Here is an 8682-nt window from a genome sequence, read left to right as displayed (position 1 = left end):
GTCCTGCCTGCTTTCATTAGTCAGTGTGTGTGTGTGTGTGTGTGTGTGTGTGTGTGTGTGATGCGTTCAGTGTCTATCTAGAGCAGGATAATCCCAGTCTGGAAAGCTAATGCCCTGAATGCCCCCCCCCCCCCCCCCATCATACCTGATGACCCCCGGTGTTCGTGGGTCTGTGTGGTCACTTCCTGCATGCATCTGGAGAGGAGAGGTGCTGCGAGTGCCTGCTTCCTGTCTCCCCTATATCCTTATTAGGAACACATAAAATTCCAAGTGTAGCTTTGTGAGCCTTTGTCTGGTGCCCTTATTGAGTTAAAACAGCACCCAGACCCACCCATTTATTCTCGGGGGGGGGGGGGGGGGGGGGTTTGTAGGACGAGCTCTGCAGGATTTCCAATTGTGTGCGTGTGAATCGTTTCTCTGTAGGCCTCGTGCCAAACGTAGGTTTTGCTCCGCACGTTACCCCCGCCTGCCTGTTACCCCCCCCTGCCTGTTACCTGACTGAGACAGGCAGTCTGCCCCCCTGCGGTTGCTTCAACATTACCAGGCGAGTGATGAGAGATTAGAGATTTACAGAGTATTTAGTGTGAACATCCCCCCCCCCCCCCCCTCCGTTTTCAACACATGCATCACTTTCACTCAGGCCGGGACACAGGAGCCAGTCAGGGTGTTAAGAGTGCTGTCAGCGGCCCTGGGATCACGCCCCCCCCCCCCCCCCTTGAGTCCTTAACTTCTTCTAAAGGATGAATTATAGATCTATTTGTGTGCTGAACTTTAATAGCCAGAATACACCCAGAATAGAAAACATAAGTACTGTATATGCATAATGTGGTTAAGAGTTTGTGTAACCAGAATATGCAGATCCCTTTCAACACGTGGGAGGAGTCAGGGAATGTATTGTTTAGACTGCATTAACATCAAAATGTGCTTGAAGAAAAGAACAAAGATTTGCACAAGAGCATATATTTATTTATTTTCTCTTTTTTAAACTCAATCACCAAACTGTGCGTTGCTTCTCTTATCATCCCGTCCACGACAGAAATATTAGCACCGAACGGTTCCTGATTGGCAGTATTGATCCCAGATTAGTTTCCATGTCTGCCCCCCCTGTCCCGAGAGAGCGCAGAGCCGTCTCCGTGCGAGCCACACCCATTGGATGCAGCAGAACCAATCAGAGCGAGCAGCGAGGGAAGTTTTCCTTTTATGGAGAGTGGCTGCGGCGCGAGCTCGAATAAAGGTCCTGCACTTTATCGGCCTCCATTGCAGTGGAGTCCAGACTTTACGTGCTGCGGGTCTCAGTCCTCCCGAACCGAACCGAACCGAACCGTACCTCACGCAGGTAGGACGACGGAAGTTGTTTTAATGATGCGTAGATTATTTTCCCGACGTACGACGTCCGTTATTCCACAGAACTCATCCCGGTTATTTACGCAAGTTTTTTCTCTCGGCGTCTGGCGTTGCTTCTTTTCTTTTCTGTTCTTTTCTAATCGGGCACGCCATCTTCCAGTTTCTCCCGAGCTCCGGGAGTGTTTGTTGTTTTATCGGACGGCGTGAAATGACCCTGCTCCCGGTTCTCACCGCTTCATCAGCCTCTCTAATCGGACGGCGTTGAATAGTTTGACCTTCTCGTTTACATGTCAGCATCTTCTTTGGCACGGCCTCACGCGGTGACGTCACTCAGACGGATGAATAAACGTGTAGTCCGTGAGGAGGGTTTGTTTTTGAATACATTCGAGGGGTTTCTCGGTGGTTAATTCGGGTTAGACGGGAGGGGTCGTCTGTCTGGACCGGGTTCCATTAGATGCGTTGTCCATATATGGGCATAAACCAGGACCCGGCGAGAAATTCCCTGGATTTGCGCCGTAACCTGCGCCAACAGCGACACCCAGCGCCCGGTCCCTGTAACGACAGGGATTTAGCCACTTGCCGGTTGCCAGATGTTGACTCTCAACCGTTTAAACATTCCTCGCGTTCTCCTGTCGTCTTCTCTTCCCCAGAAAATGGATGACGAAATCGCCGCCCTCGTTGTCGACAACGGCTCCGGTATGTGCAAAGCTGGCTTTGCGGGGGACGACGCGCCGCGTGCCGTCTTCCCTTCGATTGTCGGACGCCCCAGGCATCAGGTACCGTTTCAGGATGGGTAATGGAGGTCGCCGTCCATGACGAAACGGTTTTTAACTCTCGTGTTTCCTCCCAGGGTGTGATGGTCGGCATGGGACAGAAGGACAGTTACGTCGGTGACGAGGCTCAGAGCAAGAGGGGCATCCTGACCCTGAAGTACCCCATCGAGCACGGCATCGTCACCAACTGGGACGACATGGAGAAGATCTGGCACCACACCTTCTACAACGAGCTCCGGGTCGCCCCCGAGGAGCACCCGGTCCTGCTCACCGAGGCCCCCCTGAACCCCAAGGCCAACAGGGAGAAGATGACACAGGTGAGAGAGGCGCCTTCTTGCTCGACCCACTCGCTCGCCTTCGGGGCTCTGCAGCAGGAAACTGTTTTTCCACGCGGGGCCTCTCTTCTGCTCAATCTCCCCGTTTCCTCCTGCTCCTTTGATCTCCAGGGTTCTTCTGACCTGTGCTGATCTTTTCATCGCTGCGGACGCTTCAGGTTTATATCCCTGCACGGATTCACCAGACATGACTTTGGCGCATGGTCACCGCTGCTGGGCTTGTTTCAGACTGTAGTTTAGGCAGGCAGCTAACTGCACCGGTGGCTGCATGATGGTTGATGGTGTTGGAGCAGATCCCCGTTCTCATCATGGGGTTGATGACGGTTTAATATCGGCTTTATACTCTAATCAGAACCGTGTGCTTCTCCTGATCTACTAACCAGCGCGAGGCTTTTCCAGCTTAACTTGAGCCGCTGATCCGACGGTCTCTCCTCCCCTCTCCTATCCAGATCATGTTCGAGACGTTCAACACGCCTGCCATGTACGTGGCCATCCAGGCCGTGCTGTCCCTGTACGCTTCTGGTCGCACCACTGGAATTGTCATGGACTCTGGCGATGGTGTGACTCACACGGTGCCCATCTACGAAGGCTACGCCCTGCCCCACGCCATCCTGAGGCTGGACCTGGCTGGCCGGGACCTCACAGACTACCTCATGAAGATTCTCACTGAGAGGGGTTACAGCTTCACCACCACAGGTCGGCACGCAAATCCAAAAGGAGCCCGTGTTTGAAGCGGCAGAAATGAGATCTGAGGATTGAAAATTGGCCGTTCACTTAAACAAGTCTTATTTGTCTTGCAGCTGAGCGTGAGATCGTGCGTGACATTAAGGAGAAGCTGTGTTACGTTGCGCTGGACTTCGAGCAGGAAATGGGGACCGCTGCCTCGTCTTCATCCCTGGAGAAGAGCTATGAGCTGCCTGACGGGCAAGTCATCACCATCGGCAACGAGCGCTTCCGTTGCCCCGAGGCGCTCTTCCAGCCCTCCTTCCTCGGTATGTTGAATCAGGAAAGCCGTCAGTTATAGCTTCAGAGGAGTTTCTCATTCTGACCGTCTCTGAACAGGTATGGAGTCTTGTGGCATCCATGAAACGACCTTCAACAGCATCATGAAGTGTGACGTGGACATCCGGAAGGACCTGTATGCCAACACGGTGCTGTCCGGGGGGACCACCATGTACCCCGGCATCGCCGACCGCATGCAGAAGGAGATCATCTCCCTGGCACCCACCACGATGAAGATCAAGGTAGAGCGTTGACGCTACCGCCACCTAGTGGGCATGTTCGCTTAATGCCTCGTTCGGGTTCAACATCCATCGCTTGAATGCTTGCAGGGATCAGTAGCTGAGAATTGATTGCAGTATCTAAAACCGGACTCTCACCCCGCACAGATCATTGCGCCTCCAGAGAGGAAGTATTCCGTCTGGATCGGAGGCTCCATCCTGGCCTCGCTCTCGACCTTCCAGCAGATGTGGATCAGCAAGCAGGAGTACGACGAGTCCGGCCCCAGCATTGTCCACAGGAAGTGCTTCTAAACAGGCTGTCGGTCCGTGCTACAGACCCAAACGAGCAGCTCTGCATACACGCCTCCACCAACACGCTGGTGTATGCTGAGCCCACAGTACCACTCCCCGTTTCCCCTCATCACTGGCTATGGCACCGTGCCCCTGTTGGGGGAGGGGGAGACCCTGCAGGAAGTAGAGTGGGTCCCAGGCGGTGTGACTGTGCGTGGAACATGATGTCGTGTTTGTGTAGGTAGTTCTAGAAGTGTTTGTTCACCACCTTATTTGCCTCTATGAAGGTTTATTCTCTGGTGGGCCCGCCGCCCAACAGACCTGGAGTATTGCTTAATATGTAAATTGTTTTGTTTTTGTACTTTCAGCCTTAAGACAATACTCGGTCCAGTTTGTTTTTGTTGTTCTGCAAAAGACAAAGCTTCTACCTTGTATGAAAGATTGTGTGTGTGTGGGGGGGCTTCAGGCCTCGGGTGTACACAACAACCTAATAAAAGAGCACATGTCAGAATCCAACCTGTCTATATTCATTCAGTCTGGTTCAGAAATGTGAGGCCTTGCACTGTATTATTGTTAAAAGTATTATATAATACTTAAACTGTCATAAGTATTTCATGAATCCATTTGCTGGGTAAAGCAGCTCTTTAAGTGTTATGCTGTCTGAATAGTTTGGGAAGTTTGTGCGGAATGCTGGTATCAATTTGATAACAAGATTTTGACAAAACAAATCTAAATTTCAAATGTTGATTAACTTTACATCTTTAAAACAGGCATAATTACAAAATAAAACATGAAACAAAAAATAATGTAATCACTTTAAGTCATAGAAACTACAACCACCAATTAATCCATTATTATATTGTATAATAAAAAAATGCCTAAACTATATTTTTAAAGACGCTTTTACCGTTTATAGAAAACCGGATCCGAAGGACAGGAAGTATGTCCGTCACTAATATCCTTCCGTCATTGTGCGGCGGCTGAAGCGGTCCGTCCGGCGTTGGGCAGAAATATGCATGTCTGCCTGCGTACACCTCCCTGGAGTGGCTCTATCGGACCGCGACTCCCCGGTTCGGCCTCGTAAAGCCCGGCTGCGTGTGGGGAGCACGGTGAAGGGTTCCGGCCGATATGGATCGACTCATTTCACGGGTGACTTAACCGACAAAACGACTCCCTGAGCCGGCTAATGCTAACGCTGTCATGTCGAATCCGACTGTTAAGCTAAGTGGAGTCAACGCGCTAAGGCGGAGCTGCTTTTGTCGAACGTTAGCGGGTTTGTTCATATTAACCGGTCTGTGATTTAAATAGCGTTTTGTATTATAATACAATATAATACAATACGATAATGACGTCACATCCTGTTAAAAATAAACATAGCTTGAGTTTTCTCGCCCAGATTCCAATATTATGAAACGAATAAAACCGTACGTGACGTTTTATATTCCAACATCGACATTTATAGCATCCTGGTTACCATGGTGATTTTACTTAAAGGATTTAAAAGGTTATTTGGATACACAGACGCAGTTTAAATGCATCTAACCCTCCCATTGTCCTGCCCCATCTGTCTCAGGCTGTGCACGACAAGGACACGATGTCTTCCGCCTCCGTGGGGATGTCAGATTTGTCGGATGAGATTCTGCTGTGCATCCTCTGCCGTGTTCCGGTGTGTGACCTGGTGATGAACGTGGCAAACGTCTGCAGCAAGTTGCACACGCTGTGCCACGATAAGACCCTGCTCTCCAAAGTCAGCCTGTCTGAGGAGTATCTGGTAAGACTCTCAAAGACACTGTTTGAACATTTTGAACAGATCTAACTAAAACAGTTTTAGTTAGTCTTGTTATTGGTCTTTCTGCGTGTTTTCCCCGCAGGCTGATGATCTGCTGGTGCGGCACACATTGCGACAGCTAGCCTCTCGCGTGCAGTCCCTCAGCCTGAATGGCTGCTACTGGCTGGCTGGTTCTACGGTGGAGCTCGTGTCTCGTTGCAGAGGAGTGACGCACCTCGACGTCACCGGCTGCCGCCTCACCACGCCTCGCCTCTCCCGTCTCCTCTCCTCGCTCTCTCTGCTCACATCGCTAGCTTTCGATGTCACGGCTTGCTTCAACTTGGCTCTGCTCGGCCCGGAGGCGGTGGACTCGCTGAGCCGCCTGTCGGAGCTCAGGCAGACGCTCTTGACACCGAGTTATGGCGTGGTGCCATGTTGTGGCCAGCTGCGCAAGTGAGAGACGTCACTGTATTGTGATTTTCTAATACTGCCCCCTGTTTTGCACACCAGCTGTATTTAATACGACATGAAGCAGGTCAACAAAGTCATTAGAATTCATCCCATATCCAGCTGTAATAATCAATAATTATTGGGTATTGGAAAGATTTAGCATATGTAAATATGTAGCATATCGCTGCGCCGCAGGTTGATGCTGCAGTTCGACATCCCGGACGTGACCAAAGAGGGCGTGGGCGTTTGCTGCCAGCTGATGGTGGGTCAGAGCAGCGTGCCGCACTACCAGCAGCTGGAGGAGTTCACCGCCAGACTGGCTCCCGGAGAGGTGTGTCTGAGCGCCCCGTTTCCCCCCCGAGGCGCTGCTCGGGCTGTAATAGCTGTGTGTTGATGTCTGCAGGTAAACCAGACGCTGCTCCTCCTCTACCTGGCCGTCTTCAGCGTTCACGTTCCGAAGCGTCTCAGAGTTTTCCTCGTCTCGATTCCCGGCCCGAACCCCACTCACTGGCCCGCCGCCCCGTCGCTGGCCCAGAGCCTGAGTCGACGGGGCGACCTGGTGGCCCTGCAGCTCCCCCGGTCCTGGCTGGACGGCTTGTCCCTGAAAGCAGCCCTGGAGGGAAACAGTCCGAAGCACCTCAGCTTCAGCCGCTGCCCGGCGCTGTGGCCGCAGGTGTTCCAGTCGCTGCTGGAGGGAGGAGTCGAAGACGCTGCACAGCTGCTCAGCTTGAACCTCAGCGGCATCAACCAGGTCGTCTACTCGGAGTGTAGGAGCGCGGACGACCACCTGGCTCCTTGGACAATGAGCCGTCTGGCGGTCGGCTGTTTCAACGTCAAACACCTGAACTTGATGCACACCCACTACCATCACCAGAACTCCAATCAAGGTGACGACGCTCACCTCTGCGCCAGCCTGGCCACACTCAGGAACCTGCGCTCCCTGACTCTTCCCGCCTGCGCTCTGTCCGACGGTTTGAACTCGCATCAGAGCGCCACGAACAGCGCCTTCTCCTCCGCGTTGTTCCTGGGCTTAAAGAAGACTCCCCGCGTGGGCCTCCAGAATTACAGGCCCGATTCGAGATCTCCTCCGTCGGGGGACAGCACCTCGGCCCTCGCACGGCTTTTAACGGGCTGCCCTCTTTTAGAGACCTTGGAAGTCATCGGTCCAGGTTTCGTCTCCGTGCTGCCCCGGCTTGAGCCTTGCGGCCGTGCCTACGTGGAGCCCCGGGGCATGTGCGCGTGGGCACGAGGAGTCGGCGACGCACACTTGGCGGCGCTTGAGGCTTTGCCCCGATTACATCGCTTGACTCTAGCGGGGCTTCCCGGGGTCCTTAAGGGGACAGGGCTGGTACAGCTGGCCAGGCAGTGCAAAGACCTTCAGGTATTATCCCTTGCCAACTTGGGATCACTAAAAGCCATGAACTACACCCCTGCTTTGCTGGACACACTTAAACAGTGCACACAGCTGCAGGATCTCAGGTTAGGAGAAGCCTTTGCACCCCCTTTAATTCAGCCTTAACTTTTACTTTGCTGACATCCTAAATATGCCTAAAGTACGATTGTATCCAGATCCGTGCAAAAACTTCTCACGGTATACTTTTAATGAGTTATATTTCTATGTAAGGTGTATTTCTTTTATATAAGGTACAGGGTATATATCTAGTGTAAATCTGACAAGTAGTTTTTATGTAATCCTGCTATCCAACCAACAAACCAAAGGATGAAAACTAAATCTCATTCTTTATACAAACACCACACAATGATAACAAAGATGAAATTCACAAGAAGTTTAGCCGGTAATGAATTCTTGACCGAAGGGAGTTCCGTGGACTCGGCTTGCTCAACGGTTTTGTGTCTGTGTGCAGGTTGGAGCAGCCCCACCTGAACGCCAACGCCTCGTTCTTTGAGGCTCTGTCCTGCTGCTCCCGTCTGCAACGCCTCTGCCTTATTTCACGCGGCGGCACCTTCGACCCGTCGGCCGCGGGGACCTTCATGGAGAGATGCTCCCACGTCATCATGTGCCACATGTTCATGGGTGGCACCTTAGTGGCTTGTCGCACTCTGCAGAAACATTTGCAGGACAGGTCAGTGGCGGTCAAGACGAGCCCGTACGTCTTACAATGAAGATTTGAATCTAGTTTCACATCGTGCTCTCTCTTCGATAGATTTTCAGCTGACCGCTCCGCCCTGAGTGTGGTCGTCTATCCGTTACAGCACGAAGACCTTCCCTCCGTCATCAGAGACATCCCGCTGACGCTGCTGGATCGGATTACTTTGTTTCAGAGCCATGTGGCCCAGCCGCCACATTTATCTCCATTGTGAAATCACAGAAAGCTCTCAGTGTGATTGGTGCTCGTCAGCTGTGGTGCTCTTTTTCTGCAGGAAATAAAGTTCACAATCAGTGATTTCTGATTATTACTGTTTCCGAATGAACGCATCAAACATTATTATTATTTGCTGTATGTGTGCAAAACAGTCCTACATTTGGATACAACCGTTCT

At 51.9% G+C, this 8682-nt stretch overlaps 2 protein-coding genes across 2 annotated transcripts; both read left to right on the top strand.

The window, feature by feature from the left end:
- The first annotated feature begins 1011 nt into the window (after positions 1–1011).
- On the top strand, positions 1012–4479 carry actb1 (actin, beta 1). Its single transcript, XM_068751486.1, has 7 exons — positions 1012–1336; positions 1995–2120; positions 2195–2434; positions 2902–3148; positions 3253–3444; positions 3515–3696; positions 3841–4479. The coding sequence occupies exons 1-7, from the start codon at positions 1154–1156 to the stop codon at positions 3982–3984; spliced, it is 1314 nt and encodes a 437-aa protein (XP_068607587.1). The 5' UTR covers positions 1012–1153; the 3' UTR covers positions 3985–4479.
- Positions 4057–8652, top strand: fbxl18 (F-box and leucine-rich repeat protein 18). The gene is made up of 8 exons (XM_068751066.1): positions 4057–4151; positions 5079–5112; positions 5537–5734; positions 5835–6184; positions 6377–6512; positions 6585–7660; positions 8047–8265; positions 8347–8652. The coding sequence occupies exons 1-8, from the start codon at positions 4057–4059 to the stop codon at positions 8501–8503; spliced, it is 2265 nt and encodes a 754-aa protein (XP_068607167.1). The 3' UTR covers positions 8504–8652.
- The last annotated feature ends 30 nt before the right edge of the window (positions 8653–8682 follow it).

This window comes from Brachionichthys hirsutus, chromosome 17, assembly GCF_040956055.1.
Source record: "Brachionichthys hirsutus isolate HB-005 chromosome 17, CSIRO-AGI_Bhir_v1, whole genome shotgun sequence".
NCBI classification, from domain to species: domain Eukaryota; kingdom Metazoa; phylum Chordata; class Actinopteri; order Lophiiformes; family Brachionichthyidae; genus Brachionichthys; species Brachionichthys hirsutus.
Note: the sequence above shows the minus strand (reverse complement) of the source record. Positions and strands in the feature narration are given on the sequence as shown.

Bases quoted from the DNA above. Each gene is read 5' to 3' on its own strand.
- fbxl18 (XM_068751066.1), top strand. From the start codon at position 4,057: ATGCTGAGCCCACAGTACCACTCCCCGTTTCCCCTCATCACTGGCTAT. The intron at 4,152-5,078 runs GTGGGTCCCAGG...AGCACGGTGAAG, and splicing joins GAGACCCTGCAGGAAGTAGA to GGTTCCGGCCGATATGGATC. The intron at 5,735-5,834 runs GTAAGACTCTCA...TTTTCCCCGCAG, and splicing joins GCCTGTCTGAGGAGTATCTG to GCTGATGATCTGCTGGTGCG.
- actb1 (XM_068751486.1), top strand. From the start codon at position 1,154: ATGCAGCAGAACCAATCAGAGCGAGCAGCGAGGGAAGTTTTCCTTTTA. The intron at 2,121-2,194 runs GTACCGTTTCAG...GTTTCCTCCCAG, and splicing joins TCGGACGCCCCAGGCATCAG to GGTGTGATGGTCGGCATGGG. The intron at 3,697-3,840 runs GTAGAGCGTTGA...CACCCCGCACAG, and splicing joins CCACCACGATGAAGATCAAG to ATCATTGCGCCTCCAGAGAG.